This window comes from Cervus elaphus, chromosome 23 (assembly GCF_910594005.1).
Source record: "Cervus elaphus chromosome 23, mCerEla1.1, whole genome shotgun sequence".
NCBI classification, from domain to species: Eukaryota; Metazoa; Chordata; class Mammalia; order Artiodactyla; family Cervidae; genus Cervus; species Cervus elaphus.
In genome coordinates this window covers 38,988,282-39,013,491 of record NC_057837.1, presented here as the reverse complement: position 1 = coordinate 39,013,491, position 25,210 = coordinate 38,988,282, and the positions used below count along the sequence as shown (strand labels likewise).

Genomic DNA, 25,210 nt, shown 5'->3' with positions numbered 1-25,210 from the left:
AGAAACATGGATGAATCTCAAAAGCAGTGTGCTACAGACTAAGTCTTACATCAGAGAGCATATAGTGTAAGATTCATGTACAGAAGGTCCTAGAACAAGTACAAACTAATCTATGGTTTAGTATGGTTTAGATCTATGGTTTAGAAATCAGAAGAGTAACTGTGTGGGGGTGGGCTGGGCTACGGGTTTACTGAAAAGGGACATGAGGAAACTTCCCAGAATGATGGTATGTCCCATATCGTGATGGAAGCTGGCCATGGAGTTTGCATAGGTCATAGGTACCACTCATGGGTGGTACACTTAAGACTTGAAAACTTCATTGTGCATAAATGTTACCCAACATTTGGATAAACATCTTGTTACCCAAGACGGATAAGCAGATCATAAAGTCTAGCTAATGACACACATGCTAAACCTACACGAGACAGAGTGTGTTTATTTCTTCAAATCACTTCAAAATCCACCAAAAAGGAATAAGATAGATTAACGGATAGATACAGGGGTGGAGAGGTGAATAAACACGATAAAGCCAGTAGTGTGAAATGCAAATTAAAGAACTTAGGTGCTGAGTCTGAGGGTGTTTGCTATAAAATTCACTCAATTTCTCTGCATGTTTGCAAATTTTCATAATAAAATGTGGGAGTAGGAGGAAAGATACCTAAAGGCAAGAGTCTTGAGACTAACTGGGGAGAAAGAAGATACAAAATTGTAACAACAATGACATTGTGGCATTGAAAAGACAACAATTTTAGGTTCATTATTGTGTGCCCTTGGGAACCATTGATCCACCGGGCACCACATTCTTTGTCCTGGGTCCCATTAAAGGAAACATCCTTCGGTGAGCTACAAACACACAGTGATTCCTGCAGACAGGTCAATATTCTGCATCAAACTTGGGTCAATAATGAAGACACTCAGAGAGATGGGTACATCTGTGTTCCACCTTCCATTCCTTTAAACTCAGTATCAAATTATAATTTAACTTAATAGGTCTCCTATGTGTGGTTAAATGGTGCAGACAGTAGGGAAACTTTGTTTCTGGAATATGGAAGGACAGTTGCCCTTGGGACATGGATCACCGTCTTTCTGGATGAGTTGACCTACTCATCAAAGACTTGTTCAAAGAGCAGACCCACCGTGGTAAAACAGGAGAGACCTGAGCAGAGAATAAGTCCAGCTTCTTCCCCACTTCTCACCGCCCCTTACTTCTCCTTCCTTCACCCACTGACATCCACTCTGCACACCCAACCTTGCACATGCAGTGTGAAGACCTAAATCTCTATCGTTGGTGACTTTTCATGGATTTTCCCAGGACAGTCAATTAAGATTGCAGCATAAGTGAAATTCCCATTTCCCAAGAAAGATCCATTGGGAAATGGAGGCTGATGCTAACAGGATGTTCATGTGCCCAACATGTATGCTTTGAAAATTAATAATATTTTTACTTTCCACCTAGCTATTATAATATTAATACAGTCAGACTGACTTTACTCTCCTCCTAGAGAGTAAAGTCATGCCCAAGCCAGTGCATGAGTGATAACCACATCCTCCTGCGTATAACTGAGGCTTTGGGTGCAGGAACCCTGAGCACACGGTGGGTGCTCCAGAAATGGGCATCAAATCACAGTTGGATATGTGCTTTGTGCTAAGCTTCTTTATTTTAATATTTATTTGTGTATTTCTTTGGTTGTGCCAGGTCATAGTTGCAGTGCACAGGATCTTTTATTGTAGCATGCAGGATCTTAAGTTGTGGCATTCAAAGTCTTAGTTGCAGCATGTGGGGTCTTGGTCCCTGACCAGAGATTGAACCTTGGCCCCCTGCGTTGGGAGCATGGACTCTTAGCCACGGGACCACAAGGGAAGTCCCTTGTGCCAAGTTCTTCACACATTTTATCTCGTTGACTCTCCACGGCAACCCTCTCTGTTTGTGCAGTGAGTTACCCTCACTTTGCAGGGGAGGAAACTGAGGCTTGGAGAGGTTAAATGACTGGCCCAGGGCCCCACAGCCCATGGATGTCAAAGCAGGATGCCTCTCCAGGTCTGTGGGACCCTGGACCACATCCCTGACTCCACTCAGAAGTACTTTACAATTATAAAACGTGGACATCCCTTCTCTTCTGGTTCTCGCAATGACTCTGAGGCAGGGTGGGTACTCCAAGTGCCTATTTCGTGACTTGGACCCCAGTCCCACACTCCTGCCAATGTGGCCTGACCTGCTAGGTTGCAGCCTGTTCTCTTCCATTCCTCGGCCCAGTGTATCGGCCTGACATCCCATTGTAGACATGGGGCTAGGGAGCAAGGCCTTGGCCGGGATGGACAAGCCACTGAGCTGGGTTCATGTCCACTTCTTTCTGAGTCAGCTTCTAAAATAGGCAGCTAATCTTTAATTCAGGGATTTTATTGTTCTATGATAGACACTTCAGTCACACTAATGGTCTCACACTATATCAGGAACCACAGAAGCGCCAGTGTGATAACCCAGATGTGGACTCATTTAACCTTACTGTCCAAGATGAAAACCTTGTCTGCCCAGGCCAATCCCAGGGGAGGCAAACTGGAGGGTGGCCATCAGCCCACTTGCCGTGGGGAGCACCCAGGTGGAAGAACTAACAGGCTTACTGTCCAGATTCTCAAGTGTGCGCTGGTTGGTGGGAGCCACAATAAGCGGGTCAACTCAGACATGCTTTCCCCCAGCCCTCCGCCACACCATCGGCTGTGTCCTGGGAGCCTGTTTAAAACGTCTGAGGCCTAGGAGACTCTGGGGAGAGAGGTCAAGCCCTCCCCAGGCCACATCCTAGCCCAAAGCTCCCAGAGGCCGTCCCAGGCCTGAGAGCATCCTAGTCAGGGTCAGAGGGTGGAAGGGAGAGGCAGTCAGCACCCTGAGATCTTGCCCTCAGCTGCTCTGGGTCAGCCTGGCTGCTGAGGGGGAAGGGATTAGGAGGGCAAGGTCAGAGTCACTGACAGGACACTCTGAAATAAGGGGTTAGTCCAGACCAGGGGGTTTCAAGCATTTTCATTTCAATTTATTTTTATGATTGATTGATTGATTTTTTTACTTTTTGGCCTCACCACCTGGCATGCAGGATCTTAGTTCCCCCACCAGGGATCAAGTCCACACCCCTTGCAGTGGAAGCGAGAAGTCTTAATGGTTGGACCACCAAGGAAGTCCCTCAAGCATTTTTAGAGAATAAATATTGATTCTTCTCTTAAGATCCCTAAGGATCTTTCTAGTGACAAAGATAACATAGCCACCATTTATTGTTGCTGAGTCACTAAACCATGTCCGACTCTGCAACTCCATGGACTGCAACATGCCAGGCTTCCCTGTCTTTCTTTATCTCCTGAAACCTGCTCAAACTCATGTCCATTGAGTTGATGATGCCATCCAACCATCCTATACTTTTGCTGTTTTATGAAGCTTAGTTCACTTCATGATGTGAGCATCTAAATATGCATTTTACAGATGGAGGAAAAGAGATTCACAGAATTCAGGAAACTCACCTGACATCACATAAGTTGAAAGCAACATAACGGAGACTTAGGATTTACTCTGAAACCCAAGCTCTTTCCACATTTCACCAATGATTTCACACATCCTCAACCATCCGTTATTTTTCCTACACTCCTTGCATTTACAAAGAAAAGATGCAATTTGCAAGCAGACACACCTGGGATAATTTCTACATGACTTGTGACCCTCTTAAGGTGAAAAGAGAATCAAAGTGTGTCACCTGACCAGGTGAGAACCATGAAAGTTAAACCAAGAGCTAGTGTTGTGTTAGGCGCTCAGGCGACTCTCTTCGACCCCAAGACTGTAGCCCACCAGGTTCCTCTGTCCGTGGAATTCTCCAGGCAAAAACAGTGCAGTGGGTAGCCTCTCTTTTCTCCAGGGGATCTTCCTGACCCAGGGATCAAACCTGGGTCTCCCGCATTGCAGGTAATTCTTTACTGGCTAAGCCAGCCTCAGAAGACATAAGTTTAGGTTAGGATTTTTGTCTACAGGGAGTATATTGCTTTTGAAATAAGATAAGCATAAAGGAAAATTGAGACATTTGTTTTTTTAATAAGAAACGAGTTTGGGGGGGAAACCTGCTTTCTCTTCTTCCAGGGGAATGGGAGAAGTCTCTCTCGCAGTTATAAGTGGTCTTGCCTGAGCCCTGACCAGCAGAATGTGAGCAGGAGGGAGGGTCTGGTCCATAAAACCCAGCTATGAACAACCCCCCTATTCTTTCCTCTTCAAGCAGAGAAGCACAGCGACCTTGGAAACCAAGCATGAGAAGAGTGAAGCCTCAAAATGGAAATTTCAGAGCGCACAGACCACCTCTAGCAACAGGGCCACCCACAGACCAGAACCTCACATGAGAAAGAAACTTCTTTTGTGTTAAACCCCCAAGTCTGAAGGACTTACTTGTTACAGCAGCTGCTGTTGCCCTAATTCAGTAAAGAACTTGATAAAAATTGAAGAGCAGATCACAATGGGTTTCCAAGGTGTTCCACTTAAGAATGTCCACAGCTATTGTTTGAATCATTATGAAAATTATAACTGCAGAGAGAAGTTAGAGCTAGTCCAATGAAGTATACATTTTAAGACTTTTAAAAATAATCTTAGTTGTTTCCTGGGTTCAAACTCAGGAATAAAACATTAAGGCGATTGAAAATTGTCATTCCTCATATTCTGGAAATATTTGGTTAAAGAAAATATAGTATTAAAATTAACTTCATCTGTTTCCTTTTATGGTTTTAATGTAGCTACTAGGAATCTCAAAATTATATCTGTAGCTTGCATTATATTTCTATAGGACCATGTTTTCTAAATGATGCAAATGTCAGATTTTCTAGATAATTATCGATATGCATTGATTATCCATGTGGGACAACTAGGGGCCCTGCTCTGCTTCTGGAAAAGCCCTGTGACCTCAGACAGGTCATTCATTTTTTTCTTTATGAAAATGGTGAGAGATTTGGACCTTTCGTGCTTTGCAGATTGGTCATATCCAGTCTCATGGTATTAAACCAGCTGACCCTGATGTTATGGTTTAAACTCAAAAACAGCAGGATCCCACCCCTCCCTGTGCACATGACCTGCAGCTGAACCAGCCTTCACTTGCTTGCACATGTGAGCCTGGCCCCCAGGTTCTGTTCATGGTCCATACCTACATTTGGACTTCCCCTTGAACTGCTTCTCCCATCCTGACCTGACTTCCCTCCTCCAGGATGGTTCAGATTTGACTCTTAGACTCTGCAGTTTCTGGCCATTCCAGTAAACAGCCACCTGATCCAGTAACGACTCTTGCACAGCCCCACGGGGTCAGGGCCTGCCGGCCTCTGTCCTGAAGCAGAGGCTCAAGGTGGCTTCCCTGTGCCCAGAGACCTCAGACCCAGCAAGTCAGGCAGAGAGAGGGAACAGAGCCCTTTATCAGAAGAAAATGGAAACAGAAACAGACCTTCAGATGTCAAAAGCAAACTTATGGCTATCAACAGAAAAATGTGGGGGAAGGGATAAATCAGGAGCTTGGGATGAACATAGCAACCCTTATTATAAGCTAGATAACCCACAAGGACCTACTGTACAGCACAGGGAACGCTACTCAATATTCTGTGACAACTGCATGAGAAAAGAATCTGAAAAGGGGTGTATATATGTATATGTGTAACTGAACCACTTTGTTGTACACCTGAAACTAACACATAATAGCAAACCAACTTTATTCCAATAAATTTTTTTAAAAAGGGAAATGCAGTCATCTCAGAGTGATGCCCACACCAAAGGCTCTCATTTTAAACAGCTTCCTTCTTCCCAAGTTTCTTTGAAAGAGGCACTCTGAGGAAAAGCTCATTTCCTTAAAATATCAAAGAACTAAAAACCAAAAGATGATAGATTTTTTTTTTTTCTGGAGGCAGACTGCAAAGTGTAGAATAAAATTCTGCAAAGTGTACCAACACACATTCCCAAGAACCCCTCTCTGCCACAGTTGTCTACCACCCTCAGTATTACATTTAGCTGACTTAATTTTCCATGGATCGAATGTATTCAAAGTTAAATTTCTCATAAGAGTTCATCTGAGTAAACAGTTTCAAGTGTTATTTGCCAAAAGACAATGTTTCCGGGCTCGAGATGAAATTGGCAATGTCAAGCTAAGAAAACAACCTTAAAAATTCTCAGAGGGCTGGAACGATGACAGAAAAACTAGAGCCTGGACCTCAGTCTTTTTCATACAGATCTGGAGGGAAAAATTACAAATTTTCACCAAACCAGGTCCTCAAAGGGGCAGGGGAGAATGCCATTTAAAAGAAAAATTCACACACACAAAAAATCTTAGATGTCTTTTTAATTTTATTTATTTATCTATGAAAGCACTGAGTCTTCATTGCCTCATGGGTTTTCTCTAGTTGCAGTGAGCAGGGGCTACTCATTGTGGGGGCTTCTTCTGTTGTGGAGCACAGGCTCTAGGCAGGTGGGCTCAGTAGTGGCAGCTCACAGGTTGCTCCATGGCATGTGAGATCTTCCCTGACCAGGGATCAAACCTGGGTCCCCTGCATCAGCAGGTGGAATCTTACCCACTATGGGTAGTCCCTTACATGTCTTTAAAGTGGCAGCTGTCCTATGAAAAGCGGCAGCCATATCAAGCTCGCCACACCCACAAAGATAGCACAGCCACTGTCCAGTGGGCCAGGGATCCTGGTTGTCCCCTGGACCATGATCTGGCTTCCTGGTTATCAGAGAGAGGGAGCGGGGAAGGGAGACGGGGAGGAAGGAGGGGGGAGGAGGGGAACATGGATGGCAGAGGGATAAAAGGATGGGGAGGGCAGTAGGACACAGAATTCCGGGAACACAAACCAGTGACTTACTAAGGGGAACTGGACCTGCCGTCTTAGGGGTGGAAGAGTTTGTGAGTTCCTATTCTGCACTCATGCAATGGAAGGGACAGAGGGTTAAACTAAGTCTGCTTCCCAAGTCAGGAAGCAAGCCAGCCCCGTCCCCCAACTGTTCCCACAACCAGAACACATGTCAATCCATCACCAGCCTCCCAGTCAATTTCATTCCGATGGCCTCTCCAGCCAGGGGTTCCAAGGACACAGCCTGAGAATCCCTGTGACATCAGAGGGCACCAGGCATACTTCACAACAAGAGCCAAGTTAACTCCTGCCTGTGACCCTGACACTGTGTTTCCCTTGGCCACACTGGCCCCCACACACTCAGGTCCCCACGTGGACACTCAGCGCCGGGCACAGAGGGAGCCCCGACACCATCCCTGGGAGCTGTGAGTACCCTGCTCTGTGACACCATCGTGAACAGGAAGGAGGCCGGTCCAGAAGGCTGCTTCCAGCCTGCACTGGAGCTGCAGGACAGGGAGCTCTTGTTTGTTGCCACCCCCCCCCCCACCACTGTTGCCCCCCTGGATCTCTCCTTTCCTCCTTGCCCTGTGCCCCCCCTTTCTTGCCAACACCAACAGGTGCTGGCTTCAGCTCTTCTTAGCTGGACATCTGTTCTGCCTGTGAGCTGAGTCATTCCTGTCTCTCGATAGCATTTCACGTGCCTTATTCTTTTACACCTGTCACTCTGAGAAATGCATTCTGTGAACCAGTCAGCAATGCCACTCACAGCGAGCCAGCACCATCTCCCCCAAAACACAGCCCCAACTCCAGGGAACAGAAGCCTCCATCGCTTGGCCCTGCACAGAGCTGGACCCCAGTCCCAGAGCTGGGCTCTGTACCTTGTCTGACGCCATTCTTTCACATCCAAAGGTGTGCCCGCAGCAAGGCTGGGCTCCTAGAACTGAATCTCCTGTCTCTTGACGTCCCAGTCACCACCCGCATTCTCACTGCAAAACGACGCTGACACACCTTCAACTATAAGACCCGATCAGCAAACAGGGTTACCAGCACAGCAGTGACCCGAAGCATCCCTGCCACGCCCCCTGGGCCAGGCCCCCGCAGAAGCCCACCTCCCAGGAGACTCGCAGCTCTGGCCACACAGTAATGGCACTTAAACCTTTGACCCGGCTTTCACTTGTTGCTCACGCAGCCCCCACGTGCTTCAGTGAAGCGTACTCTTTCGACAGGGACGCTTTTATTCTCCAACTTAAGGAATATAGATTATGTCAGGTTGTAGGCTGTTTTTTGGCAGGGAAGGGTAATCTATTTTTAGTTCTTTCCAACCGTCGGAAAGGGAACCTCGATCCATCTTCCCAAAAAAAGCACAGACACACAATTTCACCTTCTGTAACCCGAGGGCTAAGGTTCTTTGGGCTGCAATGAAGATTGCATATGTCCATCTAGGCTGATGCTTAAAATGAGGCCAGCGTTTGCATGTAGGATCACTGGGTGGTTGAGCTCCCAGGCCCTTAAAGGGGGCACACTTGAGGCCCAAGACTACCACGTAAGAAAGGAAGAACCACCCCTGCCCCGCCCACAAGAGATCTGAGAACTCCGTGTCAGGGCTGACAATATGGCCACAGGCCCAGTCCATCCCATGAGCTAAAAAGTTTTTTTTTAATTTTTAAAGATTATAAAGATTATAAAAATCTTTAAAAATATAGACAGAGCACAGGCTTTGGGTTCCCTGCATCAAACAGCAAACTCTCACTGGCTCTCCACTTTACACACAGCAATGAAGATGTTTCAGCGCTGCCTGTGACAATCTAGAGAGGTGGGATGGGGAGGGAGGTTCAAGAGGGAGGCAACACATGTTTACCTATGGCTGATTCATGCTGATGTGTGGCAGAAACCATCATAGTATTGTAAAGCAGTTTTCCTCTAATTAAAAATAAAATTAAATAATAAACATGTACTATAGACACAGTATCAGGTCTTCAAAGCCTAGCATATTTGCTCTCTGGCCCTTTTCAGGCAGGGTGCCTGCCGCGTGATTTAAACAAGCGGACTTCATCCATCCAGAGGCCACCTGCCTTGGCCAAAGTCTGGCTGAGCTGAGTTCTGGTCATCCCAAGTCCCTTTGATCCCCTTCTGTTAGTTTTCTCTTAAAAGTTCAAAAACATCAGAGGTAAAATGTTCTGAGGAAAGGCATATTCTATTTGTTATATCAAATATAACTGCTGACAAACGAACATCCATTTCTTCCAAGAAGCTCAACATCAGAGGTGAGGGTCTGGTTCAACACCTGTGCCTTTACTGTGACAGAAACAAGGCTCTCGATTAAAAACCAGGCAGAGAGGACTCCAGGCATCAAAGTGAAGATGACCACAGGCCATCCTCACCCACCTGCTCCTGGCTTAGTGTCCCTCAGGATGGCACCAGCATCCATATTTTAGACCAGGACTTTGACTCACCTTCTCCCCCACTGCCCAAGGAAACAAGCACAGAGGTAGAAACACATGTAAATTGTCCCCCTGGGATCTTGCCTTTGCATTTCTTAGACACCTGCCCCTAACGTCCTCAGAGTCTCTCTGGATCAGAACTCAGAGGAAAACCACAGATCCGGCTCCTCCTGGGCTATGACCACCACCAGTAGCCCCATCCCCAGTATAAAGGCCCCAGTGTGGCCACATCTTACCTGGCTCAGTGCAGTTCTTGCTGCTCCGCGGTCCTGCATCTTCTGAAGTTAGCGAGTCATTCACCTGCATTAACTTCCTCCCCACGGTCCACTGTGTGTCTTGCCCAATGAAGTCCATGAAGTTCAGGTCTGGGGAGAAAGAGACCACAGCCACACATCACTAAGAGCTAGTGTGACCCTTGCCCACGCTGGGTGCCCAGCGCCTTCAGCCATCAGCACTCAGTCCCGCCGACAGCCCTGACACCTCTGACCACTACGCTCAGCATCCTGTCTCTAATTTCAGGGGGGCTTCTCCAGGGCTGGATCCTGCCGGGCCCCCAGCGGCAGCCCTCAGCCAACGACTGCTAGGGGGCGGTGTATAAACACCTCACTGCTCCGGGGGGTGACTGAAGTGTGTGTTCTAATCCAGATTCCAGTCTACTCCACTGGGATGACTCTCCAGATGTCTTCAGGGCGACTCTCCTGATAAAGCACACTTTATTAGCTGTCATCCTGGAGGAGGAAATGGCAACCCACTCCAGTGTTCCTGCCTGGAGAATCCCATGGACAGAAGAGCCTGGTGGGCTACAGTCCATGGGATCGCAAAGAGTTGGACACAACTAAAGCAACTGAGCATGCATGCATTCCCTGTCTTAATTCTCTGCCCCCCGTGACATGCTGAGAAACGCTGAACAACCAGTTCTCTGTAGGAAAAGTCCTGATTCGTAGCCACTGGTCAATTTCCATGGTATAAATTAAATTCTCACCATGTCCAATTTCAAGCTACCAATGTGACCTCACTGAATGTGGACTTGGGAAAAGAAAGGGCCCAGTTGTGTCCACTAAGTCAGTAAGACTGGCTCCTGATCACCAGCATCTGCTTCCCAACCTGTATGCCTTTGGGAATTCCCTGGTAGTCTAGCATTTAGGACTCTGCACTTTCACTGCTGGGGCCCAGGTTCGATTCCTGGTGGCAGAACTAAGATTAACAAGCCATGTGGTGAGGCCAAAACAAAAACAAAAAAGATGTTTATATTCAGTATTTCCTTGAATCACCTCCCAAATAAACTGCCTGTAATTGAACACCTGTTCAGGATCTGCTTCTCGGATCACCCAGGCTAAGACACAATGTCAACATGCCCAGAGCCTAGGCTAACAAATCCTACATAACAAGATTTCCACAAACATGAGACGAAGAGCACGAACCAGGGGAAAGTTGATCACTGAATGCATGAGTAGGGCTGAGGTCTCCGGCTGAGCTGACCATGGGGATGGAAGTGTCAGGACAAAGAACAGACACCGAGGGGCACGCAGGGGACAATGTGGTGCATTCTGCTCAGGATGTGTTGAATCTGAAGTGTCCGTGGACCATCCACAGGGTGGTGTGCTGCCCGGATAATGTGGGTGCAGACACTGCAGGGCAACAGTTCAGCTACTCAGAACATCAGGAGAGCCATAAACAAGCAGAGAAGCATATAGCATGTGTATGAATGGGGTTGCCTAAGGAGAAGGAAATGGAAGAAGAAACCATGGGAAATTCAGCATTCCTCCAGAGAAAGTAGAGTCAAAGCCTTCAGCAAGAGATAATGAAGAGAAAGAAAAGAGCAAGGGAAGTGGTGTCACAGAAGGTAAGCAAAAAGAGAATTTCAAAAAGGACAGAGGTGATAATGGCCTTGACCACTATGGACAAATCATGTAAAAAAATTTTTTTTAAAGATCATGTAGGAGAGTTGGACTGTGAAGAAAGTTGATGCCGAAAAATTGATGCTTTTGAACTGTGGTGTTGGAGAAGACTCTTGAGAGTCCCTTGGACTGCAAGAAGATCCAACTAGTCCATCCTAAAGGAGATCAGTCCTGGATGTTCATTGGAAGGACTGATGCTGAAGCTGAAACTCCAGTACTTTGGCCACCTCATGTGAAGAGTTGACTCATTGGAAAAGGCCCTGATGCTGGGCGGGATTGGGGGCAGGAGGAGAAGGGGACGACAGGGGATGAGATGGCTGGATGGCATCACCGACTTGATAGACATGAGTTTGAGTAAACTCCAGGAGTTGATGATGGACAGGGAGGCCTGGCGTGCTGCAATTCATGGGGTCGCAAAGAGTCGGACATGACAGAGTGACTGAACTGAACTGAGAACAAATGTAAAATAACAACAGAGCAGGACCTCAGAGAGTCCTTGGGTTTTGGAAACAGCACACAGATGGCTCTCTCTAGTGGTTTGGAACTCAAGAAAGACATGACATGAAGCTTTGGCTACCTCTTGAGTGTCCAGAGTTGCTATGGTCAGAAAATGGATGTAAGAAAAAGACAAGAGTCTAATTCATGGAACCAGTGGCCTTTATGAAAGGCCAGAGACTGGGCCCCACCCAGCTATACCAACCTAGTATTCTGAAATGGTCAGTGAAGAGTTGAAGGTCATAATACCCTCTCCTCTATTTCCATGGTAATTCTAGTTTCTCAAATGATGTCACTTTCATTATGTAACTGGAACCTCGTGACACTGCCCTGGAAAGAAAGATGGAGCCTGATCACTCTCTCCTGGGTCCACTGCTGTCTCTCTGACACCGAATCACGGCTGGCTCAGAGTAGGTGCTCAGGAAGTTCATGCTGGAGTCACCATTCCCACTCAGTAAATGGATACGGTAAGACTTGTGGAAGCTTCTGGAAATCACAATGCATGTGGGCATCTCACCTAAGCCAACAGGACACATATAAGCCTGCAGCTCATGCCCTGAGGCCTTTTTCAATCAACTGGAATCTGTTCCCACATGTAAATTTATCAAGCAGCTAATTACAACTTTACACGTTAGCCAGAAGAGCCCCTAGGTTTAGGTTTATTCTCTCTCTCTCTCTCTCTCTCTATATATATATATATATATATATATACACACACACACACACATACATATATAGACTGTGTTTCCAAGGCAGGGGCTGTGTGTTCAACCCCTGGTTGGAGAACTAAGATCCCTTGCGCTACAGAGAGAAGAAAAAAAAAAAAAGTTGCATATGCAGCCCAACTGGAATAAACCATAACTTAAGACTGAAATACAAAATACCTACATGGTGACCAGATATATCAGTTTAACCATAATTGTGAAGACAACCCTAAAGATATTTCAAGGTCAAAGCAAGACACTTGTATAGTCTGGTTTACCTGAACGGTTAATTCTTAGGATTAAGGATAGTGACAAGCAGAGAAAAAATACTGCAAAAATTCATAAAAAAGGAATAAGGTCAGTGGCGTCAAAATTCAATAAGCAGACTTAAAACACCATATTATCCTAAACAATCTCAGAGTGTGAAGAAAGACACCTCGTTTGTCTCAGGCTGGGTTTCTACAGAAGCAGCCCCTGAGGACAGAGACTTGAGCACAGGTAGTTTACCTGGGGGCAGTGATCCCAGGAAGCACCCATGGGGGACAGGGCAATGGAACAGGGTGGGGAGCCAGCCGGTGGAGGTGTGTTTCAAGTCTGAAGCTAAAATTCATGAACTAGAGCTTGACCCCTCTGGAAAGCTCTAGGGGACAGTGTAGGTATGCAACTCAGACACCTAGAGGGTGAGGGAGCTGGGGTATTTACCCACTTGCTCTTGGTCTGCCATGGGTTGAATGAAGCCTATTCCAAGGGGACATTAATTCCCTGGCATTTCCAATCAAGATGGACTCTGGTACCCAGTAAATGGCCTTAGATAATTAGACACAGGTGTTGAAAGTTGTACCAAAGATATGAGGACAAGTGATGCAGGCAGGATGCCAGGGGCATCGTCCCGCCTACATGAGACCAACAGATTGACCTCTCTGCTCTCATAATCTGGGTCAAAGAATCTGCAGTCCTGAGGGGCTGCAATCGTAACATTCAGGAAGACTCCAGCATTTTGCAAAGAAGCAAGAGCATCCCTTCCAGTGACTTCCAAAGTTCTTTCTCAGGCCAAATTTCCATAGTTCTGTAATTCTGAGAGAAAAGCTGATACCAATTAAGAGATGTAAAAATAAAGCCAGCTATTGTAGCAGAAAATGAGAGGATTTTTTTACACAATGATTCAATAGCTTCAGGAATTAGAGACTATTAAGGCAGTGCCTCTGGATTCCAAAATCTACAAACTTTAATCCCAACAAAAATATATTTGAGCACTGACCACTGATACACGGATGCAGAGACCAGAGTCTGAGAACATAACAGTGATGAAAAAAAAGCACTGTGTTCACTCACCTCCCTCTGAGGACCACATGTGACAATATGACACCCCATTTTCTATGTCCTCACAAAATTGCTGGAGAGGTAGGAAGGGGCAGTTGGTTCTCAGGTCAACCTTCCTCTGGAGTAAGTTACAGTAGAAGTGATCTGCCTAAACTCAGAACCAACCCATGGCCACATCTACCACCAGTTAACAGTCATCACAACAGCCATTTATTGAGTGTCTATTTTGTGCAGAGAATTTTCCATTCTTTGCTACGTTTCATCTCAACAGTCTTCTTTTAGAGCTGTTAACTCCAATTGCAAATAAGGAAAACTAAGCACAAAGAGGTTAAAAGACTTGCCCACAGTCACAGAGCAAGCAAAGAGGAACAAAACAGGGATCTGAATCCAGGTCTGGGGATCCCCAAAGGCCACCTTCTTGGCAGATCCCTGGAGAGGATGGGATCCATCTGGCCGTGTTACTCAGCTATCACAAGACAGATGCATGAGGCAGCCTGCACCTTACAACAGGTGACATCATCTCATGGGGTCTCCTTCCCCCCAAAACTCTTAGGAACAGTGATGAGGCAGGAGCATCACCAGAAAGAAAGCATCACACACATGATAGAAAATGGTCCTGAACCCCACTGGATGTAGGATGCTTGGCTCAATGTGGATTTCTCAGAGACTCAGCTGGTCTCTTAGTCACGACATGGAGGGTTACAGTCTCAGATTCAGGGAGCAGGGGCGGGTGGCCAGTGGGGAAAGCAGAAGGCTTTGGGGAGATGCCCGCTTCTCTCCCCTCCTCATCCCTGGCTTCCCTGGACTTCTCTGCTCTGCAGGGGCTGCTGCTCCATGAAGCTACGCTTGAGCAACGTCAACAAAACCCCTTGGCCCCCCTCCACCATGTTCCTGGCTCCTCCTGCCAGGCCCTGGAAGTTACAAGCTGACCTAATTAATCCAGGGTGGGGGAGGGTGAAGAGGGAGGCAGCAGGCTCACGTGTCCTGTGTCACCAGCTCCGAACAGCGGGACAGGAGTGGGCCATGGAGGTAGCTCAGCGTACCTGCTGGAGGAAAGAGGTTCCCGACACAAGACTCAAGCACAGGCATTAAAGAAAGCGTGGGGCTTGAAGCCAAGTTTCCATTACAGAGCTGTGTGCTCTCTCCCTCTCTCTCCTCCCTCCTTTCCTCCCCTCTGTGACCAGGGCCTGGAAAGCCCAAGGATACTGAGACCCAAAGAATGGGATTCCTCGGGTGCCCCAGGCCCCCCAGCTTCATCCTAGACTAAATAAATACCACACTTTGTCCTCGTCCCAAATAGGGCCCTGAGCCTGGCAGAGAGGTGGGGCTACCACCACCCCATCTCCCATGGGGGGAGGACCCCTTTGAGATGAGGCTTTGCTGCAGCAGCATGAGAACTGTCCCCCAGCCTCCAGCCCATGTGCCCAACCACCATCCTGCCCCTTCTTCCTCCATGCTCTCCCCAGGGTTTCACCCCTTTCACTGGTGGGATAAAGCAGCCAGCTGGGACCCCAGCCCAGATCCAACTCCAAAGTCCAGGCGTGTGTGTCCCACCTCAGCCAGGAGCTCAGGAGCCCAGGGGAAGTGGCCGCTGGGGGTCAGCAGGCCCCCTAGATGGATCGTATTAACTCTCCCCTGCCCCAGAACCGGGACACAGCATTTCTTCTTGAAAATAGGGATGGAGAGAAACACTCTGGACAGCAAGTGGAGACGTGGAGTCTTGCAGAGAGCCTCATGCGACCCTGAGGACAGCACGTCCAGGAAACTCGGTGAACAGAACAAGAGACAGAGCCCGTGGCCACAGGGCTGGCCCCGCTGAGCTATAAATACCCCACCCTGTGGTTTACACAGCTGTCTCCACTCTGGGCGCCCCGGGTCTTCACCCCAGGGTCAAAGGCGGGTTTGCATCAGCCTGCAGCCCTGGGACCGCCTTCTGCAGACTCTCCTGCACCCTCTCCCAGAGGCCCCCCTTCCTGCCCCCCACCCACCCACCATGGTCCTCACCCTCTGTGGTTGAATGTGGGGGGAGGGCAGGGGCGGGGCTGGCCTCTGCATGAGGATCTTCACACCAACTCTGCAGCCGGAAGACAAGCTTGGCTCTGCACGGCTCTTGGTCCTTGGAAAGGAGAACAGACCATGGAGAGCTAAGAGCCCACCATACTCACCAGGAGAGGAAGAAGCCGGAGGTTTTATGGCCTGGACATCAGTCCCTCCATGGTCTCAAAGCTTTCAGAAGGACAGAGAAGGCCACGACCTCCATTTAAACCTCTCCTCTCTCTGGCATCTACATGCCCTGTCAGGCGGGTGCCCATCTCCTGCGCTCTGGTTGCGTGATGGTGATCACAGGCCAGGCTGCACTTGAAATGAATTCCAGTATCAAGGCACCACACCCCAACTTCAAGAGAGAATCCCCGTGGAAAGTTGAGGTTTCTTAGTCCCCCTGATGGGAAAGAAGGCTGAGCGCAGAAGAATTGATGCTTTTGAACTGGGGTGTTGGAGAAGACTCTTGAGAGTCACTTGGACAGCAAGGAGATCAAACCAGTCAATCCTAAAGGAAATCAATCCTGAATATTCATTGGAAGGACTGATGCCGAAACTCTAATACTTTGGCCACCTGATGCAAAGAGCTGACTCATTAGAAAAGACCCTGATGCTGGGAATGATTGAAGGCAGGAGGAAAAGGGGACGACAGATGATGAGATGGTTGAATGGTATCACCGACTCAATGGACATGGGTTTGAGCAAGCGCCAGGAGATGGTGAAGGATAGGGGAGCCTGGTGTGCTGCGGTCCATGGGGTTGCAAAAGTTGGACATGACTGAGCAACTGAACAATTGAGGGGAAGAGGGGACAGCAACCCCTGGCCACCTGCCCCAGGGACGCGAGCCTTCCACCAATGCCTGTCCTCTGCAGGACTCCCACACACAGCACTCAGCCAGCATCAGCCAGAGCATCTCCTGGGGGCTTATGAGAAACACAGCATAGACTGGGCAGAGCCGGACTCTGCACAGGGCACAGCGGAGGCTGAGCTGCTGCTCCCAGGACCCAGTAAACAGCTTCAAGTGTTATTAGCCAAAAGACAATGCTTTCGAACATAAGATGCAGAGGGAGGCTGCAGGGCATGGGCAGAGGGTCCCTGCCCAGTGCTGCTGGGGCTACGATGGAGAACAGGAGTGAGACGCCAGGGCTCTGGGCTCGGCGGTCAGACATGTGCTGTTCAGTCGAGTCCTGCGTCCAAAGAGACCGGTCCCGTGGACAGTCCCCATGCAAATCCATCCACTGGAGGGGAATGGGCAGGTCCAGCCATCTCTCTACTGCCCCCGAAGTCCTGATGGCTGCGGTGTCTCCCCTTCCCTCCTGACTCCAACCCCTCGCAGCCCAGCCCACACACCCTCCCAACAACCACACTGTCACAGAGCTTCACTCAAACCCTCACCTGGGAGGACTGGGGAGTCATCACTGCATCCCCAGGAAAGATCCCCAGTGATTCTACATCACCCTTTGGGGGTCAGGCCCATTGATATGGGGCTAAATTTAAATGACAGACCTGGGGATTTTAGTGGCAAACCTAAAAAAGAATCCAAGTACTTGAGGTTCCTGGACAAAACCCAACGTGTGGTCCCTGAACCAGCCACCTCAGCATCCCCTGGGAGCTTGTCAGAGATGGGAAATCAGACCTCCAGGGAGGCTCTGAGTTTAAACAGGTGATTCGTGTGCATACTCGAATCTGGGTAGCTCTGCAGCCTGGTGCTGAGTTGAGTCTTTCTTTTCCCATTTGTTCACAGACAGGGACGGCTGAGCACCTTCTAGTTCCCAGGACAGCATTCAGTGTGATCTCTCCACCTCTAAGTCCCCAGGGATCGAGAAGGACCCCCTCATTGAGCACAAGCCCCTGCAGGAGACATGCTCTGGCATCCAAGATGCTAGCTGGCCGTCCTGAGAAGGCCATGCATGCATGCATGCTAAGTCGCTTCAGTCATGTCTGACTCTTTGCAAACCTATGGACTGTCACCCACCAGGTTTCTGTGTCCCTGGGGTTCTCCAGGCAAGGATACTGGAGTGGGTTGCCATGCCCTCCTCTAGGGGATCTTCCCAACCCAGGGGTCCAACCAGCATCTCCCATGTCTCCTGCATTGGTAGACAGGTTCTTTATCACCAACACCATCTTGGAAGCCCCACTTCGTCCATACCTGCCTGAAAAGGCATAGGAAGATCAGGTCTAGGCAGCTGGACCTGAAAGCTTCCTCTTTTCAAAACAGCTCCGTTCTTCCCCACTGCCCTAATAACTAAAGCAAACAGGTACATTCCAAGGACCCCATGGGCTGGGCTTCTGGTTACAGGATTCACCTCCTTGGACATCTGTGGGCAGATCTGTTCCCAGCTGTGGGCTCTTGGAGAAGTGGAATCACTTTAGCTCAGTTGCTGCATCTAAAAACTGAAAGGCTTGAATAATCCCCCCACTAAAGTCCTTGAGCTCGGATTTTATAAAATATACGGTAGAGTTGTATACCCCAGGAGGATGGGCTGCATGACTTCTTAAAGAGTGGGCAGAAAACATGAGAACCCCCACAACTGTATTTCATGCCAATTTAAAAATAAGAAAAATGCATATTTAATATTTATAATGCTGGCTGACAGCAGCACCCCCACAGAGCCCACAGGCCAGCATGTCCCATAATTAACATAATAGAAGGGCACTATCAGCCTCTGCAGGTGGCAGGCAAGGGTCTTGCTTGCAGAGTGTCCAGCAAAGTGCCCTTTACATACACTCAGAGAAGCAGATTTACAGATATTGTTTGAGACAGTAAGACTTTTACACTATTTTGAAATGAGATGGGGGCATGATCATGAAATCTTTTTATACCATGTGGATGTTCATTATCATTTGGCAAAGAACTCTTTTAAACTGTTGAACTTAAAGATGAATTATGCATTTCTCCTATAAAAAGACAACAGCTACAAATATGCCGACCTTTTCTGAGACGATTGTAGCCACCAGCTAAGTATGCACTTACTAGATATTTTCAGAAAACACACACACGCACCCTTTAAGGTGACATTTTAACCATCAGGTAAAAAAGTACCTACTTTCCTAGAGAAATCTGTTCTATGCAGAGAGAATTTTGAAAACAAATATCAAGAAACTGTGTTGCCTTCCAGAAATGATAGAAATCAGCAGCATCTAAAACAATCATATTTTCCACCTTAAAACGTGGATGCAGAATTATGTTACCTGATTAAAAACATTCCACACACAAAGAGTTTCAGAGTTTTGAATCCATTTGTTAAAAATATGTAAATTCAACACCTTCTGAAAAGTAGCATGATTAATTGATTGAAACTACAAAAAGTAGGAAGTTGTGAACAAAAAGTCTTTGCATAATTGGTAGATGAGATGGAAAAATTAATGTCTTGATTTAGAAGGTATGGCTTATGATGTTTTTTCTTTCCCATTTGGATCTGTGTATCTTAGTGAACTATCTATTTCAGTTAGGACAGCCCATAAAGTCAATATTAAACTGAACCTTTAGTTAAAATAAACTGACTTTCAATTGGCTGTATCTCAAAGTATGAAACTAGTATCTTCAAAAATGATTTTAAAATATTCAATCACACTGTCCTCAATAAAATAGTACTCATAGAACATAATAGTATTAATAATCATACTACTTTAGTAAAATTGAAATGTCTTGCTCTATTTTATTCTTTGTTATTGCTCTATTATTAAATCTTTATTATTGCTCTTATTAAATCTTCAAGATTGCTCTATTACTAAATCTTTACTTTCTTCCTCAAATTTATGTTTCTTGATACATAAATCCCTTGGACAGCAAGAAGATCCAACCAGTCCATCCTAAAGGAAATCAGTCCTGAATATTCACTGGAAGGACTGATGATGAAGCTGAAACTCCAAAACTTTGGCCACCTGATGTGAAGAACTGACTCATTTGAAAAGACCCTGATGCTGGGAAAGATTGAAGGTGGGAAGAGAAGGGGACAACAGAGAGTGAAATGGTTGGATGGCATCACCGACTCAACGGAAATGAGTTTGAGTAAATGTCGGGTGTTGGCAATGTCAGAGAGGCCTGGCGTGCTGCAGTCCATGGGGTTGCAAAGAGTTGGACATGACTGAGTTGACTGAACTGAACTGATTATTAAATCTTTATTATTATTCTTATTAAATCTTTATTATTGCTCTATTACTAAATCATTATTTTCTTCCTCAAATTTATGTTTCTTGATACATAAAAATCAGGGATGGATCCAGGTTTTGTGAGGACTGAAGTTTATGTAATGTTGAGGTCCCTCTTTTAAACAGAAAAGTTTAGAAATACAAAATTAGATACAAGGCTCAAATATAAGTATATATAAAATATATATTACAATATGAGAAAGACTAGAGATCTATTCAAGAAAATTAGAGATACCAAGGGAACATTTCATGCAAAGATGAGCACAATAAAGGACAGAAATGGTATGGACCTAACTGAAGCAGAAGATATTAAGAAGAGGTGGCAAGAATACACAGAAGAACTATACAGAAAAGATCTTCATGACCCAGATAATCATGATGGTATGATCACTCACCCAGAGCCAGACAGCCTGGAATGTGAAGTCAAGTGGACCTTAGGAAGCATCACTATGAACAAAGCTAGTGGAAGTGATGAATTCCAGCTGAGCTATTTCAAATCCTAAAAGATGATGCTGTGAAAGTGCTGCACTCAATATGCCAGCAAAGTTGGAAAACTCAGCAGTGGCCACAGACCTAGAAAAGGTCAGCTTTCATTCCAATCCCAAAGAAAGGCAATGCCAAAGAATGCTCAAAACACCGCACAACTGCACTTATCTCACATGCTAGTAAAGTAATGCTCAAAATTCTCCAAGCCAGACTTCAACAGTATGTGAACTATGAACTTCCAGATGTTCAAGATGATTTTAGAAAAGGCAGAGGAACCAGAGATCAAATTGCCAACATCTGTCAGATCATCGAAAAAGCAAGAGAGTTCCAGAAAAACATCTACTTTTGCGTTATTGATGCCAAAGCCTTTGACTGTGTAGATCACAATAAACTGTTGAAAATTCTTCAAGGGATGGGTATACCAGACCACCTGACCTGCCTCTTGAGAAATCTGTATGCAGGTCAGGAAGCAACAGTTAGAACTGGACATGGAACAACAGACTGGTTCCAAATAGGGAAAGGAGTATGCCAAGGCTGTATAATGTCACCCTGCTTATTTAACTTATATGCAGAGTACATCATGCAAAATGCTGGGCTGGATGAAGCACAAGCTGGAAGCAAGATTGCCAGGAGAAATACCAATTACCTCAGATATGCAGATGACACCACCCTTATGGTTGGAAGTGAAAAAGAACTAAAGAGCCTCTTGATGAAAGTGAAAGAGGAGAGTGAAAAAGTTGGCTTAAAACTCAACATTCAGAAAACTAAGATCATGGCATCTGGTCCCATCACTTCATGGCAAATAGATGGGGAAACAGTGGAAACAGTGACAGACTATATTTTTGGGGGCTCCAAAATCACTGCAGATGGTAACTGCTGCCATGAAATTAAAAGATGCTTGCTCTTTGGAAGAAAAGTTATGACCAACCTAGACAGCATATTAAAAAGCAGAGATATTACTTTGCCAACAAACGTCCGTCTAGTCAAAGCTATGGTTTTTCCAGTAGTCATATATGGATGTGAGAGTTGGACTATAAAGAAAGCTGAGTGCAGAAGAATTGATGCTTTTGAACTGTGGTGTTGGAGAAGACTCTTGAGAGTCCCTTGGACAGCAAGGAGACTCAAGCAGTCCATCCTAAAGGAAATCAGTCCTGAATATTCATTGGAAGGACTGATGTTGAAGCTGAAACTCTAATGCTTTGGGTGCCTGATGTGAAGAACTGACTCATTTGAAAAGATCCTGATGCTGGGAAAGATTGAGGGAAGGAGGAGAAGGGGCTGACAGAGGATGAGATGGTTGGATGCCATCACCGACTCGATGGACATGAGTGTGAGTAAACTCCGGGAGGTGGCAATGGACAGGGAGGCCTGGCGTGCTGCAGTCCATGGGGTCACAGAGTTGGACACAACTGAGCGACTGAACTGAGCTGAACTTCAGGGTTTGCCATTCTGGGAGGTGTCCTGGTTTGCATTTCCTGAGAACCAAGTCTGAGACAAAGACTTAGTGCAAGTAGTTTATTGTGAAGGGGATCCCAGGACAATGGAGTGAGGGTGCATGGAAAGCATGGAAGGGAAGGGAAACAGGAGCTTTAAGGGGGGTTATACATGGGGGATGGCATGGAAGTTGCTGTCATGGCAACAAGGGCGGAGCCCACTGGAAGCTTGGAGATGCACCAGGATTCTTCTCCAAACCATCCCCCAGCAGGATAAGGGTTGTGGCTCCCATCCCCCCCGGCTGAGGGCTGCCCCAGAAGCGCGAACGCCCCCAAATTCTGAGCTGCACTTTCAGGTGGGCCATGCCACCTACCAGACCCACCTGGAACCAGAGAGACACACGGTCCAGGCTTGAGGTGGCACCATCACCGCACCGGAGTCTGAACCCACGTGGCACTGCCCACAGCAGCTGCAGCTCCAACCCGAAGGAGGGCAGACGGGGTATCTCGAGGACCACTCAGGTGTGTCAGCTACTGAAGGTAACCTGGCCTCATCTTAGAAATAGTCCCTCTCAAAGCAAGTGGCAAGCTGTGATTGGTCTGGGGCCACATGTAGATTTTCTAACGATGTTTTCCTTTTCTCCCCCTTCTCTCACCACGGAACTTGATGCCAGACCTAAAATATCCTCTGGACGCTTCACAACAAAAGGATAGGATCAAAGAGGGGAGGGGCCGAGTAGGTTTCTTTTAGCTGGAGAGCCACTGAGTTCTCACACTTTCCTACACTTTGGCCCACTGCTCACATCTTTCCAAGCAGGAAACTCATGCTCGCCAGAGGCGAACAGCAAGGCTGAGCTGAAATAATGGGAGCATCCATGCCCCCAGGGTTCCTTCCCAAGTCAGAGATCTCCCAACAGGACTGGGGAGACAAGGGAGGGAGCCCCCAAATGGCCAGCCAGGGACAGGCTGACCCATACCGCCTTCCAGCCTTCCAAGCCACCACTGGCTGCCTGAGCAAGGACACCTTCACTTCTGTCATTTCAGCCCAATAGCAGCCCCTCCCCAGCTCCCACACAGTGAATTCCCCGCAGTGGATTTCTACTCATTCGTGCATGCCCCTCTGTCTCCCCCTCTGGCCACTCCCTCTCCCAAAGCTTGAGAGATGCCACCAGCCAAGGCCAGTAATCCTCTGTCAGGGAGCCAGGAGGAAAACAAAAAAGTAAAAGGCCTCTTCCATTGTTTCTATAAGTGAAGGAAGGAGGGGACAAGGGAGAGGTGGTCAATAAAAGGAAACACACACACAAGCGGACTGAAATGGGGTGGTGAAGCAAGGGATTCTGGGAACCAAGGCCCATGCCCATCTCTTTCTGAATTATGAACTCATATAAAGAAGGGGAAAGGGCAGGGAAGGAAGCTGCCCCCCACCCCCACGCTGCCCGCATCGGTGACATAACTGGTCCATTGATCACACCAGCCTACCTGCAGACACAGCCTCCAAGAAATCCCCCAATGCCTTAGGCATTTTAAACTGTCTTCTGTGTTTTAAGACATGTGACTGATGTATCAGATTAAACCTTGTGTTAAGATAAAAGAACTGTCCTGAGAAACATCAGACTTTGGTTTAAATTCTGGGTCTACCACTTTCCTGCCCAGGCAGCCTCACAGGCATGAACCTTTTCCTAGAAGCTGGCCTTACACCCGTGTGATCTATCCCAAATACCAGCCTGTGCTATACTGTGCTAAGCCACTTCAGTTGTGTCCAACTCTGTGTGACCCTATGGACTGTAGCGTGCCAGGCTCTTCTGTCCATGGGATTCTCCAGGCAAGAACACTGGAGTGGGTTGCCATGCCCTCCTCCAGGGGATCTTCCCAACCCAGGGATCGAACCCGCGTCTCCTGCAGCTCCTAAATTGCAGGCAGATTCTTTCCCACTGAGCCATCAGGGAAGCCTCTAAATACCAGTCCACCTGGATGCACAAAGCTTTTTAATAAAGGAAGTGAGCCTATGTTACACCCAGTAGTTTGTACCTCCTGCAGTACACACCACTGGGCAGAAGATAGCCTCAGGGATGGGCAGTACAACATGGGGAATATAGCCAAGATTCTATAATAACTACAAATGGAGAGTAACCTTTAAAAATTGTCCAAAATTTTTTTAAATAACAGCGAAAATTCCAGTGTCCCCTCCTCAGGGATCCAGGACTCATCAGATCACGTCAGCACCCGGCAGCATGAGTGATAGCACCTGGCATGTTCCCACGCATCCCCTCATCCCTGGTCACGGCAGCCTGACAGCCGCCCAAGCACCCCTCAGCTGCAAACTGAACAGAGAAGGATGGAAAAGGATGAGGAGTTCCAGCCTAAACGCCCATCCATCTGAGAGGCTTCTCCTCCTCCGAAGAGCTCAGCGAAGCCACAGAGGCACTGTGAACCACGTCAGCTGGTTTACGAGGAGCCGAAGCCTGTGATGAGTCCCGGGAGGGGGCGGGACTCTCCGAGGTGCTTGGAGAACCTCTCCTTGCAGCCTCCTGCTCCAGGGCCGCCCTGATGGGGTTTTCAAATAGAAACACTGCCTTTCCGACTCGAGGGCATCTCACCCTTTCTGATGACAGGTGTGAGCTGTCACCGCTGCCAGACGATCAGCAGCGAGGACTCACAGAGTAAGAGAAGCATGTCCATCTAGGCCAGGGCAGTCACCTAACTTGGGCAGGCAGAGCTCTGGCCCTGTGTCCTCCATGGTCAGGGAACTGGGCCTGGGTGCCCTCAGCCTCTCTGAAGGGTTCCTCTCCCATCTTTTATAGGAAGCAGTAAGCCAGAACATTCTTTTCTCCAGAGGCAAAGACGTCGTGGCTCTTTCCACAAACGCCTAACCAAGGATGCCCTAGCTGAAACCTGGGACATTTTAAAATCTCTGGTTCATTCTGTCTTTGGTTCAGGTTTCCTTAACCTTATCATCACTACCGCTCTTGCTACGATTGCTAAATATCACAGAGGTGTAACTTCAGCAGCGTAACGAATGGGCCTCCGTGAGCACTGAGTGCCGGGCGCCGGAGAGAGGGGCACATGGACCGGACTCAGGATGCTCACCTCTCAGAGAGGGCCCACCTTCTGCCAGGCGCCACTTGCAGCTCTCGCCTCACATCTCAGCACCTCACTCATCCGCCGGCACCCTTGGGAGGTGCGTGTCCTCACTCCCACTTCCCCAGTGAGAAACCCGTCACTTGGGCCCCAGGCCAGCGACTTGCCCAAGGGCCCACCCTGAACCCGGCCGCAGGCGGCGCCTGGTACGGGTCCTCAGTACCTGGAGGGCCTGAGGACTTAACCGGCAGGACAGAGATCTGAGACGCTATCTGGCTTTTCAGCAGCAGAGCTTGGCCTGGCACCTCCGCCTGGTAGTTTCCATG

General features: G+C 47.7%; 1 protein-coding gene across 1 annotated transcript in view; it reads right to left on the bottom strand.

The window, feature by feature from the left end:
* The window catches only part of SLC24A3 (solute carrier family 24 member 3), a 422,796-nt gene that overhangs the window by 341,880 nt on the left and 55,706 nt on the right, over positions 1-25,210 (bottom strand). Inside the window, exon 2 of the mRNA XM_043883055.1 lies at positions 9,515-9,643. Coding sequence (XP_043738990.1) covers positions 9,515-9,643 — 129 coding nt within the window. The remainder of the gene's footprint in view (positions 1-9,514; positions 9,644-25,210) is intronic.